The sequence below is a fragment of the Schistocerca piceifrons genome, chromosome 1 (genome assembly GCF_021461385.2).
Source record: "Schistocerca piceifrons isolate TAMUIC-IGC-003096 chromosome 1, iqSchPice1.1, whole genome shotgun sequence".
Classification (NCBI taxonomy): Eukaryota; Metazoa; Arthropoda; class Insecta; order Orthoptera; family Acrididae; genus Schistocerca; species Schistocerca piceifrons.
Window position 1 is genome coordinate 1,214,345,921 of NC_060138.1, and position 20,561 is coordinate 1,214,366,481.

A 20,561-nucleotide genomic window follows, 5' to 3' on the forward strand; every position below is an offset into this window, starting at 1 on the left:
ATCTGATATGTCTGGTCTCACTCAATTCACCCTTTTCATAAGCCTTTCAGGGACATCTTTGTAAAACACTTGGTTGACAACATGTTTTGGAGGAACAAATTCTTCATGTACAATGCCCCTGCTATCAAAACAGCAAATCCACATGTTTCAATCTTTGATCTACATCTACATCTATACTCCGCAAGCCACCTGACGGTGTGTGGCAGAGGGTACCTTGAGTACCTCTATCGGTTCTCCCTTCTATTCCAGTCTCGTATTGTTCGTGGAAAGAAGGATTGTCGGTATGCCTCTGTGTGGGCTCTAATCTCTCTGATTTTATCCTCATGGTCTCTTCACGAGATATAGGTAGGAGGGAGCAATCAATATACTGCTTGACTCTTCGGTGAAGGTATGTTCTCGAAACTTTAACAAAAGCCCGTACCGAGCTACTGAGTGTCTCTCCTGCAGAGTCTTCCACTGGAGTTTATCTATCATCTCCGTAACGCTTTTGCGATTACTAAATGATCCTGTAACGAAGCGCGCTGCTCTCCGTTGGATCTTCTCTATCTCTTCTATCAACCCTATCTGGTACGGATCCCACACTGCTGAGCAGTATTCAAGCAGTGGGCGAACAAGCGTACTGTAACCTACTTCCTTTGTTTTCGGATTGCATTTCCTTAGGATTCTTCCAATGAATCTCAGTCTGGCATCTGCTTTACCAACAATCAACTTTATACAATCATTCCATTTTAAATCACTCCTAATAGGTACTCCCAGATAATTTATGGAATTAACTGCTTCCTGTTGCTGACCTGCTATTTTGTAGCTAAATGATAAGGGATCTATCTTTCTATGTATTCGCAGTACATTACACTTGTCTACATTGAGACTCAATTGCCATTCCCTGCACATGCGTCAACTCGCTGCAGATCCTCCTGCATTTCAGTACAATTTTCCATTGTTACAACCTCTCTATACACCACAGCATCATCTGCAAAAAGCCTCAGTGAACTTCCGATGTCATCCACCAGGTCATTTATGTATATTGTGAATAGCAACGGTCCTATGACACTCCCCTGTGGCACACCTGAAATCACTCTTACTTCGGAAGACTTCTCTCCATTGAGAATGACATGCTGCGTTCTGTTATCTAGGAACTCCTCAATCCAATCACACAATTGGTCTGATAGTCCATATGCTCTTACTTTGTTCATTAAACGACTGTGGGGAACTGTATCGAACACCTTGCAGAAGTCAAGAAACACGGCATCTACCTGTGAACCCGTGTCTATGACCCTCTGAGTCTCGTGGACGAATAGTGCGAGCTGGGTTTCACATGACCGTCTTTTTCGAAACCCATGCTGATTCCTACAGAGTAGATTTCTAGTCTCCAGAAAAGTCATTATACTCGAATATAATACGTGTTCCAAAATTCTACAACTGATCGACGTTAGAGATATAGGTCTATAGTTCTGCACATCTGTTCGACGTCCCTTCTTGAAAACGGGGATGACCTGTGCCCTTTTCCAATCCTTTGGAACGCTACGCTCTTCTAGAGACCTATGGTACACCGCTGCAAGAAAGGGGGCAAGTTCCTTCGCGTACTCTGTGTAAAATCGAACTGGTATCCCATCAGATCCAGCGGCCTTTCCTCTTTTGAGCGATTTTAATTGTTTCTCTATCCCTCTGTCATCTATTTTGATATCTACCATTTTGTCATCTGTGCGACAATCTAGAGAAGGAACTACAGTGCAGTCTTCCTCTGTGAAACAACTTTGGAAAAAGACATTTAGTATTTCGGCCTTTAGTCTGTCATCCTCTGTTTCAGTACCATTTTGGTCACAGAGTGTCTGGACATTTTGTTTTGTTCCACCAACCGCTTTGACAGAAGACCAAAATATCTTAGGATTTTCTGCCAAGTCAGTACATAGAATTTTACTTTCGAATTCATTGAACGCCTCTCGCATAGCCCTCCTCACACTACATTTCGCTTCGCGTAATTTTTGTTTGTCTGCAAGGCTTTGGGTTTATGTTTGCTGTGAAGTTCCCTTTGCTTCCGCAGCAGTTTTCTGACTCGGTTGTTGTACCACGGTGGCTCTTTTCCATCTCTTACGATCTTGCTTGGCACATACTCATCTAACACATAATGTACGATGGTTTTGAACTTTGTCCACTGATCCTCAACACTATCTGTACTTGAGACAAAACTTTTGTGTTGAGCCGTCAGCTACTCTGTAATCTGCTTTTTGTCACTTTTGCTAAACAGAAAAATCTTTCTACCTTTCTTAATATTTCTATTTACGGCTGAAATCATCGATGCAGTAACCTTTTTATGATCGCTGATTCCCTGTTCTGAGTTAACTGTTTCAAATAGTTCGGGTCTGTTTGTCACCAGAAGGTCTAATATGTTATCGCCACGAGTCGGTTCTCTGTTTAACTGCTCAAGGTAGTTTTCAGATAAAGCACTCAAAAAAATTTCACTGGATTCTTTGTCCCTGCCACCCGTTATGAACATTTGAGTCTCCTAGTCTATACCCGGCAAATTAAAACCTCCACCCAGAACTGTAACATGGTGGGGAAATCTACTCGAAATATTTTCCAAATTATCCTTCAGGTGCTCAGCCACAACAGCTGCTGAGCCAGGGGGCCTATAGAGACATCCAATTAACATGTCTGAGCCTGCTTTAACCGTGACCTTCAAACAAACCATTTCACATTTAGGATCTCCGTCAATTTCCTTCGATACTATTGCACTTCTTATCGCTATAAACACGCCTCCCCCTTCACTGTCCAGCCTGTCTCTGCGGTATACATTCCAATCTGAGTTTAGGATTTCATTACTGTTTACGTCCGGTTTCAGCCAACTTTCTGTCCCTAGTACTCCTTGGGCGTTGTCACCGTTTATTAATGAGAGCAGTTCTGGGACCTTTCTATAGACGCTCCTGCAGTTTACTATTAGCACATTAATATTGTTATACCCTGTTGCATTTTGCCTACTCCTACCTTGCCGCGTCTCAGGAGGCGTCTTTCGGGCCTAGGGGGGGAATTCTCTAACCTACAAAACCCCCATGTGCACCCCACACGTACTCCGCTACCCTTGTAGCCGCTTCCGGCATGTAGTGCACGCCTGACCTATTCAGGGGGGGCCTACATTTCTCCACCCGATAGCGGAGGTCGAGAAATTTGCACCCCAGATCTCCGCAGAATCGTCTGAGCCTCTGGTTTAAGCCTTCCACTCGGCTCCAAACCAGAGGACCGCGATCGGTTCTGGGAACGATACTACAAATAGTTAGCTCTGATTCCACCCCGCAAGCGAGGCTTTCCGCCTTCACCAATTCCGCCAACCGCCTGGTCGAACTGAGGATGACCTCTGAACCCAGACGGCAGGAGTCATTGGTGCTGACATGAGCAACAATTTGCACATCTCGGATGAGACCCCCCGGCAAGCAGACAGAGTGAACACTGGCCTTCTTCCCCGACCTTTCCGCTGTTTCTCTAAGGGGCTCCATCACCCTCCTAACGTTGGAGCTCCCAGTAACTAATAAACCCCTCCCCCCGTGTGCCTGCTCGGACCTTGCTGAAGGAGTGGCCACATGTCCACTCACAGGCAGAGCGGGCGATGCCACACGGCCAGCCTCCACATTGACCCTCCGCCTCGTGCGCCGCGAACGCCGCCGAACCCGCCACTCCCCTTGGGGAGAGGGTGGCCCAACCGCGCCCGGTACCCGCGAAGATGTCTCGACAGCAGGGACAGTGGGTGAAGCATGTAACACCTGGGGTGTACCAAGCGACGCACCAGACTTCCCACTGCCGCTACACTCCGAGGCAGCAGCACAAAGACGGCTGACCGCGGCCATCGACACGTTCAGCTGTTCACGAACAGTGGCCAGCTCCTCCTGCATCCGTACGCAGCAGTCACACATCCTATCCATCCTAAGGAATCAATTTACTGAAGAGAGTTAATCAACTTTTAACCAGACTGCTAATTCACTAAAGGCGGCTGTTTATTGACTAAACTGTGGTTGCTAGCCACTTCTTGTAGAAAACAACGAAAATAGCACTACCTGTCTCTGGACTGTATTGAAAACAAACACTAGCACTACTGGCACTATAGTTGACTAAAGGGACTCTCTCTGACTGTATTTAAAACAAACACGAAATCTATGGAACACTATTAATAGCACCCGACAATTAAAGCTTCCTAAAAGCAAAAACACACTGAAGAAGAAATGACAAGTAAGAAAAATACAGTTAATACTTAAATTAAGGTAGCTCGCTGCACAGCAGACGTGAAGCAGACGGCGGTTTCAGTTTCAGTTTAGATGTCTCAGTGTGCCAGTCCTCACTTTGCCACTTTGTTTCAGCATCACACTCAAAAATCCAGGGTTCATCACCTGTGATCACACGACTGAACCATTTGTGGTCATCCTCTCGAGAAGATCAACATTCACATTTCTTTGACATCCTTCTGCTCAGTTGTGACGTTTTTTGGCACAATTTTGGCACCTTTTGCATGTGCAAAACTTTGGTTTAAACTTAATATATGATGAAAGTGTTTAACAGGTCAGCCAACATCCTTATTGTTAAATGTCTGTCTCATCTCACAAGAGCGAGCACAAGTTTGGTGTAAACATCAGTTTTTGAAGATGAAGCTTACCCTGAGCGAGGTTCATCTTCAATGCGTTTTCGACATTCCAAAAATAATTTGTGCTCTTGATAAGGAATGTTCCCTGTACGCCTGTTCCAGCTTTTAGAAAGTCACACTCATGGATTCAAGTTTAACAAAAAACTTGATGGCATAACGTCATTCTAAATTCCACTGTTCAATTTTTATAACATACAAGAGAAACAATTTCACTGATGGCACTCCTAAAAATCATGTGACGGCTGAACAGAGCTGAAACTTGGACGCAGCATGCGGAAAGGATGAACACAGAAGTCTACATGAGAAGGGCAACACAGCATGGCCAGATCATTCATTCAGTGTTGTCAGTCTCACTACTTTTCCCACACACCTCGTATACTCGGTAACTGTAACTTACATGTACAAAATATACTTCGGAGCTATCACCCGTGAGCACATGTGCCAGTAGCTGCTACAATCTCACGATTACGGTATAGCCAGTTGCATGCAATCTAACAAGTGACATGTTTCTCTGGCCCCGTACAGATAGCTTATAGAAGGATCAAAGGCGAGTGAATGAACACTGCCAGAAGGGTCGTCTACCGGCAGGTAATGAGGTCGCAACTACACATTAGCTACTCTAACAAATCATAACAAAAAATTATGTTTTTTGTTTACCCTGTTTCAAAATGTAATGTATAATTAACTATGTCATAGGCCATCAATAAAGGTAATGCCAGCACACAACCTACTCCTCTGAAACAGCACCGAGGATGTGCCATTAGGCTTAATATCACCAGGATTTACAAAACTTAAATGACATCTGATGCCGCGACCCCCCCCCCCCCCCCCTCCCCTCCCCCCAAGAGGCCTCAGCTTATTCTTCAACACTGACTTTGGTATTTAGGTTTTCTGTTTTTTCGTCATCTGGTCTTCCCATTTGCTCCTGTATTTCACTATTTCCTCATTCAGAATAAACATGTTAAATTCTTTTCTTATATTTTTATTTCTCATCCCCACTAGTAATGTGTAACGAGCTAATGCTCTCAAGAATTTCCACTTCCTATTATTTGACCAGTCATTTAGTAAGTTACCAGAACAGTAAATTTATCTTTATTATTATTTTTCTCTGTTCCTAAGAAGCAATGACAGCTCTTTCTAAATTTGTTACAGTAAAGCAAAATGAAAGGCATCATACCTCAGACAAACAGAGTGTGCAGAATTAGTTTACATCAAAAATGTAGGTCAACACAGTAATTATATTTTTAATGGATTTGAATGCAGCAACTTTCTTACCTGGCAAACTGAATGGTGCAGAGCTAAAGGGATCTTCGTGAGTATCTGTGTAAGCCATCACTAAACTTTCACGACTTTTCACATTTGAAATACCTGAAAACAAGAGATAAAATTTTTTTTAGGAACAGCGAGCAGATGCAGCTGAAACATTCAAACCACAGGGTAACAATCTACCCTGCTGGCCATTAAAACTGCAGCATCTTGAAAGTGACAAGCAAGAAATGTCAAATTGGCCTACAGCATACTACGTTCTTGGATATGCAAATGATTAGCACGTCAGTGCACCTGCACAGAGTAAGTACAACTAATACAGGTCTAATCCAGTTGCGAAAACAGCTTCCATCAGTTCCAAACCCTTGTATTTGGATGCGGTCTGAGGTTTTCCCGGCGTATTTCCAATTTGAACAGATCTCGGGTATCCAACCGGGTAGCGTCGTAATTTCTCCACAATATTTCGGCAGACGTACACGCTGCCATCTTCAGGTGGTTCTTGACAAATGCTGCGTTATTCCTCTCAGCGCCCTATATATACTAGCCATTACCCCCTCCACCGTTCCTCTCCTGGTGTCTTTGGTGAGGCCGGCATGGCGGCTACTGGAGGTGGTGGGGGAAGCGGTGCCTGGGTCTGAACTGGAGCCTGCAGTCTCCCTGCTGCCGCCGTCGGGGGCGGTCCTCGATCTCTGGGACCGCATCTTTCTCTCCAGGCTGAGCGCAGGGTTCCAAGCCTGACTAAGTTGAAGGCCACTGTCTTTATTAATTAGATCGTCCTGTAGTCGGATTTCGATGGCCCCTTTAGTAACGTAGTCCCGGAAGTAGGAGGACAGAGAGTATTTTTGTTTTTTCATAGTCCATAGTATGGCCAGTCTTTATATAATGGTCATCCACGGCTGATTTAGTGGCCTGGCGTAATTCAGTATGGCACTTATGTTAGCGGCACCTCTCTTCTACAGCACGGACTGTCTCCCCAATGTATGATTTTCCGCTCTGACAGGAAATTTGGTACATGCCTGGGTTTCGAAGGCCTAGGTCATCTATCACTGAACCTAGTAGAGTCAAGGTTTTTGCAGGGGGTCGGAATACAGATTTCACATTGTGTTTCCCCAGGATTCTACCAATTTTTCTTGAGGTTTTTCGGACAAACGGAATGCACGCCAATGACTTGTGTCTTCTTGTTTCTTCTTCTTGTTCTCTTGGCGCAGTCTGTCTGAGTGCATGTCTTATTTGCTTCTCGTTATACCCATTTTTCCGAAATGTTGTCTCGAGGTGCTGCAGTTCTGCTGGAAGGCTCTCTTGATCGCAGATCGATCGTGCCCTGTGAACAAGTGTGTGCAAAATGCCTTCATGCTGGGAGTTGTGGCGCCATCTGAAGGCATTTAGGTACAAATCGGTGTTTGTAGGTTTCCTGTATACACTGTGTCCCAGCTTGCCGTCAGGTTTCCGTTTCACCAGGACGTCAAGAAGCGGTTGGGCACCATCCTGCTCCACCTCCATCGTGAACTGTATGTTGGGGTGCAGCGAGTTGAGGTGTTCGAGAAATTCATTTAAGCTGTCCTGTCCATGTGGCCAAACAACGAACGTGTCATCCACGTAGCGGAAGAAACAAGTTGGTTTTTCGAAGCTAGGAGACAAGGTACTGGCAGAAGTAAAGCTGTGAGGACGGGTTGCGAGTCTTTCTTGGATAGCTCAGATGGTATAGTACTTGCCTGCGAAAGGCAAAGGTCCCGAGTTTGAGTCTCGGTCCGGCACACAGTTTTACTCTACCAGAAAGTTTCAAGTTGGTCCCTCCCCCCCCCCCCCCCCCCCCCCCCTTGTTTTAGTGCCTTCTCCTCGAAATTCTCCATAAAAAAGTTGGCTACAACCGGTGAAAGTGGGCATCCCATGGAGACGCCATCTGTCTGTACATAATACTTTCCGCCGAACAGCAAGTATGTTGAGGTGAGCACACCTATGCATCCAATAGTCAGCAACATAGGAGCAGCAACCTATGAACTGGCCCAACACCTGACAGGTCTCCTTAGTCCATTTGTGAGAAAATACGAACACCAATCCGCAATTCCATCCACTTTGTGCAATGTATACAAGAACTTTGGCTTCAGGATAGCGACTTGTTAGCGAGCTTTGACATAGTGCCCCTCTTCACTAGGGTACCACTGAAAGACCCCATTGATCTGATAAGCAAGAAATTCAACAACAACCTAACAAGGCTCTTCGAGTTTGTGCTCACCTCAACATACTTCCTGTTCGACGGAAACTATTACAAACAGACAGATGGCATCGCCATGGGATGCCCGCTTTCACCGGTTGTAGCCAACTTTTTTATGAAGAATTTCGAGGAGAAGGCACTAGAAAATGCCAAACAAACACCAACTTGTTTCTTCCGCTACCTGGGCGACACGTTCGTTGTTTGGCCACATGGACGGGACAGCTTAAATTAATTTCTCGAACACCTCAATTCGCTGCACCCCAACATGCAGTTCACGATGGAGGTGGAGCAGGATGGTAGCCAACCGTTTCTTGACATCCTGGTGAAACGGAAACCTGATGGCAAGCTGGGACACAGTGTATACAGGAAACCTACAAACACCGATTTGTACCTAAATGCCTTCAGATGGCGCCAAAACTCCCAGCGTGAAGGCATTTTGCCCACACTTGTTCACAGGGCATGATCGATCTGCGATCAGGAGAGCCTTCCAGCAGAACCGCAGCACCTCGAGACAACATTTTGAAAAAATGGGTACAGCCAGAAGCAAATAAGACACGCACTCAGACGAACTGTGCCAAGAGAACAAGAAGAAGAAACAGAAGAACACAAGTGATTGGCGTGCATTCTGAATGTTGGAAACTCCTCAAGAAAAATCGGCAGAATCCTGGGGAAACACAATGTGAAATGTGTATTCCGACCCCTTGCAAAAACCTTGACTCTACTGGGTTCAGTGAAAAGAAGACCTAGGACATCGACAACCAGGAGTTTATCAAAATCCCTGTCAGTGCGGAAAATCATACATTGGGGAGACAGTCCTCACTGTAGAAGAAAGGTGTCGCGAACACAAGCGCCATACCGAATTACGCCAGGCCACTAAATCAGCCGTGGCTGACCATTGTATAAAGACTGGCCATACGATGGACTATGAAAAAAACAAAAATACTCAGTCAATCCCCCTACTTCTGGGACTGCGTTACTAAAGGGGCCATCGAAATCTGACTACAGGACGATCTAATTAATAAAGACAGCAGCCTTCAACTGAGTCAGGCTTGGAACCCTGCACTCAGCCTGGAGAGAAAGATGCGGTCCCAGAGATCAAGGACCGCCACTGACAGCAGCAGCAGGGAGACTGCAGACCCCAGTTCAGACCCAGGCGCCACTTCCGCCACCATCTCCAGTAGCCACCACGCCGGCCTCACCAGAGACACCAGGAGAGGAACGGTGGAGGGGGTAATGGCTAGTATATATAGGGCGCCGAGAGGAACAGCACAACATTCGTCAAAAACTACCTGAAGATGGCAGCGTGTACATCTGTCGAAATATTGTGGAGAAATTATGATGCTACCCGGTCGGATACTCGAGAACTGTTCAAATCCTATATTTGGATGTTTGAGGTCTTGCGATATTCCTGTGATTTTAGTTTTTCTTGTTCTGTATTCCCCATTTTGGTCTTGAGAGACTTGGGGGTACATTCAATGGACACCATGGAACCCCATGCAGTGCAAAACTGATTTACTCAGGGAGGGTGCTTGCTATCCCCGAGGTTCCATTAATGACACACCTTCCCATGTGGCATGCACCCCTCTGTATAGATAGCGTAACATCTTTGGTTGGGTATCTGGGGAAAGACTATGGGATTTGATACGGGAAACGTAGGATATTGTGGGACATTTAGACTGGTTCATCCACAGAGGTCTGTCCATTGTGGGAGACCTTGCAAGTAGCTGTGCTACTGTCGGCATAGCCCTGGACTTCTTGCAAACATGCAAGCCTCTCTGCTAACACGGCCAGTGCTTCTACAAGGCAGTGTGCCCCGGAGAGAAATCTATCCTTACAGAGTGTAGATGGCATTAGTCCTACTTACTCTGTGCTGGTGCAATGGTGTGGACCAGGTCAAGATGAAATCCTTATCTGGGGCTAAGAGAAGAAAAACTTCTCAAAGAACAAAATGGAAAGGTAAAGAATGGCTTTCTAAACAAAACTCCAGGTTAAACAAATCCCTTTTGCCTCTAAGACAGGAAATAAGAGAATACGGGAGGACTCTAATACTCCCACTTCTAAGGGTAAACGGATCTAGAAAAAGCCGAGGCACAAAATATGGCAACAGAACTATACTACTGCAGCCTCAGTTTTCAGGACGGCTGTTATCCAACGGGGACCTCCATTGGTCAACTTCACTTTGCAGCGGACAGAGCTTATTCAGATGGCTCTTGTTGAATAGACTGGCAGTACATAGCCCAGGCCCCAAATTCAGGAGAGTCTCTGTCTGGGCAAATGTGCTCTTATCCTTGTCTGTGAGGGAATGAGAACAGTGGATGGCTTAGGGAGACTGTGCCCAAGATACCTCCGTAGGAGGAGGGGAAGCAACGGGTCAAGGCAGTGGCCGAGCTCAAGACTGCAAAGGTATCTATTTGGGTACTGAATATTCTTAAGGATACTCGTTTAAAAACTACAAATAACGGTGCAAACCCAAATGCAGGTCTCAACAGAGGACTGGAATGTAAGCAACTGAAAGGTTGTGCAGGAACAGGCCTTAGATTCCACTTGGGGTTCTCCAAAGTTACTGTCGAGGTAGTCAAAGATATTGGAAGCAACCATGGTGGCAAGATGATGACTGCAAGTGTTCCAAATAAACCTGCAACACAGTAAAGGGGCAACTGTTGCCCTCAGCCGTTTTCCGGGAAGACAGAAGCTGGTTGTGGTGTTGATCCAGAAGGCCTATCTGTATGAAGGGGATGTTTCAGGCCTCAGAGGAACTGGAGGTTAAATGATTGATGCCAGAAATCTAAGGGAACTCCATTTATGTCAAAAATAGAAATTCTTTCATGCTGATGACAGACTTTTGTTCCAGGGACTTAGTGACAATCAGGATGAAACCACATGAAGAAAAAAGTTTGAGGGAAATTGTGTTGGCCTCACATTATCTTCCTTATGAGAACAGTACTTCACCTTCTCACGAAGTGAAGTGACTGGTTGATAGGTGCTCACAGCAGAATGAATTACTATTGGTTGGTTGCCACTTAATGCCCACACAACCTGTGTGGCGAAGCAGTGACACCAACAGCAGAGGTAAGTACCTTGTAGAATATTTATTCAAAAGCAACATGGAGGTCCTGAATACGTGCAAGGAATGTAACTGACAACTTTTAGGTCCATTTTAAGGGGTAGCTATGTCAAAAAATGGAATGTGGCGTTGCATGCCATCCTTATATGACCACAAGTATACAAGGTCAAAATAGGTGTTTAAATGGCCTACAGGGATCCTAGGAAACAAACTGGTGCTCATGTAGGAAATACCACAACTCACACTCACCTGAAGTCAGAAATTCGATAATGAATCCAGCAGGTTAGAAGGAAAAGTCAAACACAATGATATCTGCCATTATGACCTCGGCTTAAGAAAACTGTCTATCAAGAAGTGCATAAACTGAAATGTAAATGTACCTACATGAAACAATAATCTGGAATTGCAAAGGAAGCAGTTAAGGAGGAAGGGACAAAGAGCAAAATATTTGGAAGCCCTTGCCAAATACAATCTTGTGCTTAAGGAAATGAAACTATCATCCAGATTTCACAAAATCATCACCAGAATACCAACTAATCCAGAAGGTTACTCTAAGAAAGGAGGATTGTGAGTACCCAAGGACAGCGAATGAGATGCTGGTCATGCTTCTCACGACTCGCTTCCCTCAATGCTTTCTGACAGATAACAGGGACCAAGTTTCAGTCCCTGAGTGGCACTGATTTACAGGCAATCGAAGGGAGAACTGGAAATCTGTCAGACAATGTGCTGATTTCAAAAAAGTCCAGTGGACAGTGGGACTGTTTAATCATTCAAGTCACCAAGCCCAGATGAAATATTTCCAGCTGTACTGGAACAAGCAAGTTTGTTTAGCCTCCTATGCAAGCTGTTTAGGGTTATCCTAGTGGCAAGAATCATTCCTAATGCTTGGAGGTCACATGATGATTGTTTTCAGTCTGAAACCAGGGAGAACTGGTCATACCAAGGCTAAGGACACGAGACCAACCAGCCTGTCCTTTCTTTTAAAAGCATTATAAAAACTGGTTAATGTGCACACTAGACAAATGAGGCTAGCCGAGTTACCTCTACAAGTAAACCCATACGTATACCAGCCACGCAAATTATGTGAAACACCATCTCACAAATTTGTTAGAAGACACTCTCTCTGCACCTCCCCATTTATCAAGAAGAGTTTTAGCAATAAGACACTTGAATTCATGGTTAGAGCCACAGGAGAGTGCGACACTGAGACCACCATAAATACGCAGATTAAAAAGAAAGGAGACACGTAGAGGCCACCGGAATGAACAAACAATGGTGGTCAACACCACCAGAGGGTGCCTGCAAGGAAGGGTTTTGTCCTCACTACTATGAAACCTAGTGCTGACTGAACATATTTAACAGCTAAATACAAGAGACTACTTTTGCCAAGGATACACAGGCTCAGTCACTGCAATACTTGGCAAACTTGCTAGTAGTGTTAGAACAAGGGCACAATGTGCACTGAACATTGTGCAAAACCGGTGCAAGAGACAGGACCTAAGAGTCAGTCCCAATAAAACTGTTGTGGTACCATTCACCCAGAAGCACATGTACTGGAATCTTAAGCTTCTCGGCGAAACTCTACCTGCAGAGGGGATAGTGAAGTATCTAGAAGTAACCCTGGATGCTAAACTATCATGGGCTCCTCACATGAGGAATATATGTTCCAAGGTGAAACGTAATCTTAAGACCACTAGAGGGGACTGTGGAAAGAAAGTGTGGTCTAAATCCCACAAGTATGTAGTGGATATACTCCGTTGTAATAAGACCTAGGATAATTTATGGGGAACAGTATAATGGAACAAAGTAGAACAGAAGGTGGCTGCTAAGGAGCCTGGCAAGGTGCAGAGGCTTGCCTGCTTAGCCGTACCAGGCTGTATTAGCAGCACACCCACTACTGAGATGAACACTCCAATACACCTGTGGGTTTAAATGGAGGCAGTGCAAAAGCATACATGCTAAAAACTGGAGGTATCTAGATACCTTTCAGGTGTCAGAATCCCACATCACTACAGCAAATGTGGTAAATACAGGAACAGTTGGAGAAACACTGACTGACTACACAGTAACTTCGATTAGGTTAATACTTAAGTTAATATAACAACTTTATTTTTTTGTGTTTTTTTGTTTTTCTTTATTTTTTATTTTTATTTTTTTTTATTTTTTTATTTTATTTATTTTTTCTTTTTTTCTTAATTTATATCTAAAAATTCCTCTATGGAGTAGAAGGAGTTGTCATTCAGAAATTCTTTTAATTTCTTCTTAAATACTTGTTGGTTATCTGTCAGACTTTTGATACTATTTGGTAAGTGACCAAAGACTTTAGTGCCAGTATAATTCACCCCTTTCTGTGCCAAAGTTAGATTTAATCTTGAATAGTGAAGATCGTCCTTTCTCCTAGTATTGTAGTTATGCACACTGCTATTACTTTTGAATTGTGTTTGGTTGTTAATAACAAATTTCATAAGAGAGTATATATACTGAGAAGCTACTGTGAATATCCCTAGATCCTTAAATAAATGTCTGCAGGATGATCTTGGGTGGACTCCAGCTATTATTCTGATTACACGCTTTTGTGCAATAAATACTTTATTCCTCAGTGATGAATTACCCCAAAATATGATGCCATATGAAAGCAATGAGTGAAAATAGGCGTAGTAAGCTATATGCTTCTGATTAAGGTCTATATTTAGTAATGGCATCATACCATTCACTGTACGGAACTGTATGTACTGTGTCTTATCAAAATTCAGTGAGAGTCCGTTTACAAGGAACCACTTAGTAATTTTCTGAAAGACAGTATTGACAATTTCATCAGTTAATTCTTGTTTCTCAGGTGTGATTACTATACTTGTATCATCAGCGAAGAGAACTAACTTTGCCTCTTCGTGAATATAGAATGGCAAGTCATTAATATATAATAAGAACAACAAAGGACCCAAGACTGACCCTTGTGGAACCCCATTCTTGATAGTTCCCCAGTTTGAGGAATGTGCTGATCTTTGCATGTTACGAGAACTACTTATTTCAACTTTCTGCACTCTTCCAGTTAGGTACGAATTAAACCATTTGTGCACTGTCCCACTCATGCCACAATACTTGAGCTTGTCTAGCAGAATTTCATGATTTACACAATCAAAAGCCTTTGAGAGATCACAAAAAATCCCAATGGGTGGTGTTCGGTTATTCAGATCATTCAAAATTTGACTGGTGAAAGCATATATGGCATTTTCTGTTGAAAAACCTTTCTGGAAACCAAACTGACATTTTGTTAGTACTTCATTTTTACAGATATGTGAAGCTACTCTTGAATACATTACTTTCTCAAAAATTTTGGATAAAGCTGTTAGAAGGGAGATTGGACGGTAATTGTTGACATCAGATCTATCCCCCTTTTTATGCAAAGGTATAACAATAGCATATTTCAGTCTATCAGGGAAAATGCCCTGTTCCAGAGAGCTATTACACACGTGGCTGAGAATCTTACTTATCTGTTGAGAACAAGCTTTTAATAATGGGCTGGGTCTCCCTGCTCAAATCAAATCAAAGATAGATTATGCAGATTTCTCAGTCAGAAAACACATTTGAATGTCAGTTATTTCTGAGAAAATCGTGTTGTGCCTCCTGTAAGGATAAATGCCTATCAGCACGTGCTGGAATTTGATAGACCTAATGAAGTTGTGGCTTATTATTCTGCAATATAGGTGCTGAAGTTGGTCAAGATGAGACAAGCATCTGAAAAAAAAAAAAAAAAAAATAAAAATTAAAAAAAAAAAAAAAAATATATATATATATATATACTGCTTGATTGACCACGCAGGATCAAACAGCCACATCACATACCTTTATATCTTGAGTCAGTGAACGGGCTTGTCCGCAGAAAACAAGTATCCACAACGATGGTGGGACAATGTCTCGAGCACTCTGGATTGTCAGCACAATGACCATTGTATCTGTCATCTTTACGGGCCAGCAGAGATGTTTGCTGACAGTGCTGCACTCAACGACAATAATGGTCACACAGGAGTGGCCCCACGTCATCTCTGCAGGCTAGTCCTGGTTCTGCACATTGTTGAGCGGGGTGTGTGTCATCATCACAACAATGTCGCACAGGCTGGCCAGATGCACACGGGAGATCAAAAATCTTCAATGGACTACTCTTCCTCACCCATGCTACAGTCTGGATCTTGCATCTTCAGAGTTACATCTGTCTGTCCCAATGAAGGGTGCACTTCGCAGGAAGCAGCATGTGGATGATGGGGAGGTTGACTGATGCACCGAGACACTGCCTCCGAAAGCTACCAGCAAAGTGGTACTGTGCAGGCACACAGGACCTCCCAGAAAGGTGGCATAAGGCCATCACATTGAAAGCAGATCATGTTGAAAAACATGGTTTTGTAGCCAAAAGAGTGAAGATTAATATGGTGTACTGAAATCATGAATAAAACCAAACTGCCTAAGAAGTATTTATTGAACACCCCTTGTAGGTAACACAAAAAAATTGAACATTTTGGGGAATATGTTTCTTTTTTTACGTTCAAATAATGCTCACTACCTCCAACTTCATGTCATTCTGACATGGCATTCCAAACATGAACTGTTCCCATGGTCAGCAACTGGGGTCCATATGGAATGTCAGGAACCGGGTCCCTCATTTTTGGCCTAGTGTGACACCCACTTACTGATTTTAAGATACGACGCAAGACTTTGCAAGACTTACAGTCAACATCTTTATCGAACTGGACCTACGATAATGTGATTGCAACTGCCTCTATGACAACACTTTCCAGAATCTTTTCATTTCTGCAAAGGATTTTTATAAAAGTACAGTGATTTTTGTAGAAGTATAGTCCAAATATGGCACAGTTATAAACAGTTTTAATGCCACCTGACTTTCTTGGTTGTACCAAACATATGTGACATTTGTCCTCTTAGACCAATGGAGGGCTAAAGCCTAACTGTTTGCTCAATGTCTGAAATACCACAGCGAAGGGAATAAATCAAAGATACTCTGGTCATATTTTAAGGATGTCTTGGCACCAAGGATCGTGTCCAAACACTTGTGGTTGACACAGGAACTGAAATTGAAGGTTTCAAAGTGAAAGCCAAAATTTTGAACTCAGTTTAAATATTCCTTACTAAGAAAGAGCCAGGGGTACTGCCACTGTTCACCTCACACACCACAGCAAATATGAACAATACAGACAATGGTGCTAAAAAACAGTAGAAATCTCGAACAAAGTTCTAGGACACAATGGAATCCTTTCCGATCCTATACATAATCCGTGACCAAGATAAATCTTCTATTAACCATTATACTCTGAGGTGATAAAATTCACAGGACAGCAATATGCCTATATACAGACGACTGTAGTATTGCATTCACAAGGTACAAAAACGCATTGCATTGGTGGATATCGTTTGTACTCAGGTGATACATGTGAAAAGGTTTCCGGTGTGATTATGATCCCACAACAGGAATTAAAAGACTTTGAACGAGTAATGGTAGTCGGAGCTAGACGCGTGGGACTTTCCATTTCGGAAATTGTTGGGGAATTCAACAGTCCAAGATCAACAGTGTTGAGTATGTGCCAAAGATACGAAATTTCAGGCATTGAAGAATATTTAAATTTATGAAATGTGTTATATAAATACTTATGTATAAAGTGTATTATTGTAACCTTAAGTAAGCAAGCACAGAAATGACTTTCAGCTGTATACCTATAACTCTACTTGTCCAAAGTCTTATACATAAGATGCCTTATAGTCAACAGGACCAATAAATACAATACAATACAGTGCTTCTCCAGGCCTCTTGACCCTATCAGTTGGACCCTAGATAACTGGAAAACCGTGGCCTCGTCAGATGAAATTCTGAATAATTCGAGCAAATGATTTGGCCACTCAGATCACTTGACATGAATCCCATCAAAAATTTATGAGACATAGTAAAAAGGTCAGTTTGTGCACAAAATTCTGCACTGACCCCACAGCAGGGGCTTTCCAGTGGCTAATTGAGTCCATGCCACAACAAGTTGCTGCTCCACACCAGGCAAAAAGAGGTCCGACATGATGTTAGGAGGTATCCCGTAACTTTCATCACCTCAGCGTAAACCACAAGCCCCTGAAATTAGAACTATGTCCAGTTATTTAAAGAAAGCATAGGTCACATCCATCTAGAAGAAAGGTAGCAAAAGTGATCCACAAAAGTACCATCTGGTACCACTGAAATCCATCTGTTGCAGAATCCTGTATCACATTTTGCACCGTTAAGTACTGAGGTATCTCTAATAGGATGACCTCCTCCATTCCAACCAGCATGGGTTCCAATAATGTTGGTCGCACAAAAATCAAAATGTGCTTTTCTCGTATGATATCTTCAAAGCTCTGGGCAAGGGCAATCCAGTAGATGGATCCAGAAGTAAGTTCAACAGTGTCCCAAGAGTGTTTTGAGGCCCTTAGTGTTCATGTTCTGTATTTCTAAGCCAGTAGACAATATTAATAGCACCTACATTCCCAAAATTGTGCTATTTCTGTGTTACATATAAAAAGAAAGGCAGTACGGATAGTGACAGGTTGGTTTGGCTCGTGGGGGACCGCCATGTAATACTATAAAAACCTGAACTGACAGATGTTTGCAGACTGATGCTGACAAACACAGGAGCTTGCTTACAAAGTTGTAAGAGGAGCATCTAGGATATATTGTAAGCCCCTACACATCACTCCTACAGATTTTGCAATGGTAGGATTAGACTAATTACAGTGCGTATGAAGGTTTTTAAGTCACTGTTCACTGTTCTCACATTCATTGTTGCCCTTTATCCCACCTCCTGAGGCCCTTTCGTGTCAATTCTGAATGGTGATGGTCCTGAAATGTTTTCCTCAGTCCCTCATACCAAAAATGCACTATTTCAATGCTGGGCATCACGATTCTGATCTCCATCACAGAGGTATCAAGAGATGGGGAGAGATGGGTAGAGGGACTGTGACGACATTCCCCACTGTGACATGTCCATGGTGGCGTTGGACTGAATTGTGGTGTTATTTGGTGCCAATGTGACATCACTAATCCACCCTATATCTCGCATAAACTACTCAGCTCTAGCTTTTTTTCGATATGCATTGACAACTTGCTGTTTGAAGAGTCGACACGCCCGAGTGCCGAATGCTTTGGCACCATTACAGAAGAAAGTGTAGGCACCTTTGACCCAAATTTCAAACTTCTGTGTTACACTGGGGGAATATAAAGGGGTTTTTTTAAAAAAATGACCCTTTAATTTATTTGGAAAGTGCATGCAGTACAATGAGATCTACCTTCTGCCTTGCAATTCACAGTGCTTTGCAGAGTATAGAAAAGAAAATAGACGTACCAATAGAATTCTGTAAATTCTTGTCTTGGTTAAACTGAAATTGTCTTAAGTACTTCTCAGCACTGGCAAAACTATAAAACTATGAGAAATTACAACTTTTTGAGTTGTTGTTATTTTATATTTTTTCTTCTTTTGTTTATGGAAATCTATGTATAAGCTCATGTTAAATTTTGCTCGTAACATAGAAATGAAAGTTTCATCTTGTTGCAGTTCCAATTTTGAAGGCACCTGCACATAAATTTACAGACCTATCATTATATAAAACTCCTGTGAACTATCAAATATGCTGTTTTAAGAAGGAAAGTTGCCACTTAACATACAGCAAAGATGCTAAGTGGCAGATAGGCGCAACAAAAAGACTTTCACAATTAAAGCTTTCGGCCATTGGCCTTCATCAACAATACACAAAAGTGCGCGCATTTGTGTATTGTTGATGAATACACCCCCCCCCCCCCCACACACACACACACACACACACACACACACACACACACGCACACACACTACAGTCTCAGGCAACTGAGGTGTTGACGGGCATGGGTATGTTGGATCAGAGCTGTAGGAATTTTCTTGGCTATAGGTATTCCATTCTCCTACCTCTGGTCTACGGGTAGCATCTTTGATTAGTAATCAAAATATTCTCAGTCCTGGGTTTGAACCACATCACCACCTAATTTTGAATAAAAATCATTTGCAGTGGCAGCCAACAACTGCCGTCATAAGAAGTCATTCTCATTCAGCCAATGGCCTTATCAAAGAGGGCAGAGGAGGACAACAGTTCAGAGCACTCTCTTGCCCTTGGGGTGGGAGACTGCTCCTAAAGGCAGAAGAATCAGCAATGGTCAACAGCATAAGGATGCAGAAGGCAATGGAAACCACTGCACTAAAGACACAATGTGTATCCACAGGACATGGGGTATGTAATTGAAAAATGTCATGATTATCTCTCTATTGTCAAAAGATTATGGACTAGTCAGAAATTTGAATGTGGTAGGGAAGCTAGAAAATCTGAAAAGCAAAATGCTAAGGCTCAATCCAGATATAGTGTGGGTTAGTGAAGTGAAATGGAAAAAAGATGAGGATTTATGGTCAGATGAGTACAGGATTATATGAACAGAAGCTGAAAATGGTACAATGTGAGAAAAATTTGTTATGAATATGAAGATAGGACAGACAGTGAGTTACTGTGAGCAGTTAAGTGATAAGGTGGTTCATGTCAGTATCGGTAGCAAGCACACCGACAATGATAGTTCAGGTAAACTTTCCAATGTCGCAAACTGAACATGAAGAGATAGAGAAAGTAGCAAGCACACCGACAATGATAGTTCAGGTAAACTTTCCAATGTCGCAAACTGAACATGAAGAGATAGAGAAAGTATACGAGGTTACTGAACGGGTAATTCAGTACGTAAAGGGAGACAAAAATCAAATAGTTATGGGGGACTGGAATGTGATTGTAGTGGATGGAGCAGAAGAAAGGGTTAGGAGAATATGGGCTTGGTAGCAAGACAAAAAAAGGCTAACTGAGTTCTGCAATAAATTTAAACTAGTAACAGCAAATACTATGTTCAAGAATCACAAGAGGAGAAAGTAGACTTGAAAAAAGCCAGGAGATATGGGAAGATTTCAGTTAGGTTACATCATGGTCAGACAGAGATACCGAAATCAGATATTGGGTCATAAGGGATACCCAGGACAGACAGATAGACTCTGATCACAATTTAGCAGTGATGAAGAGTTGGCTGAAATTTAAGAGACTAGTGAGGAAGAATCACTGCACAAAGAAGTGAGATACCGAACTACTATGAAGTGAAGAATTACACTTGAAGTTCTCTGACGCTACTGACACCGCAATAAGGAATAGTTCAGTAGGCAGTTGAGTTCGAGATGACTGGGTACCTCTAGAAAGTGCAATCACAAAAGTTGGAAAGAAACTCATCGGTAACTACGAGGAAACTATGGGTAACAGTATAAATAATTCAGTTGATCAATGAAAGAAGGAAGTACAACAATGTTCAAGGAACA

At 42.9% G+C, this 20,561-nt stretch overlaps 1 protein-coding gene across 1 annotated transcript in view; it reads right to left on the reverse strand.

Moving 5' to 3' along the window:
- The window catches only part of LOC124781787, a 241,900-nt gene that overhangs the window by 78,265 nt on the left and 143,074 nt on the right, over nt 1–20,561 (reverse strand). The window contains 1 exon segment of the mRNA XM_047253889.1: nt 5,900–5,992. Coding sequence (XP_047109845.1) covers nt 5,900–5,992 — 93 coding nt within the window.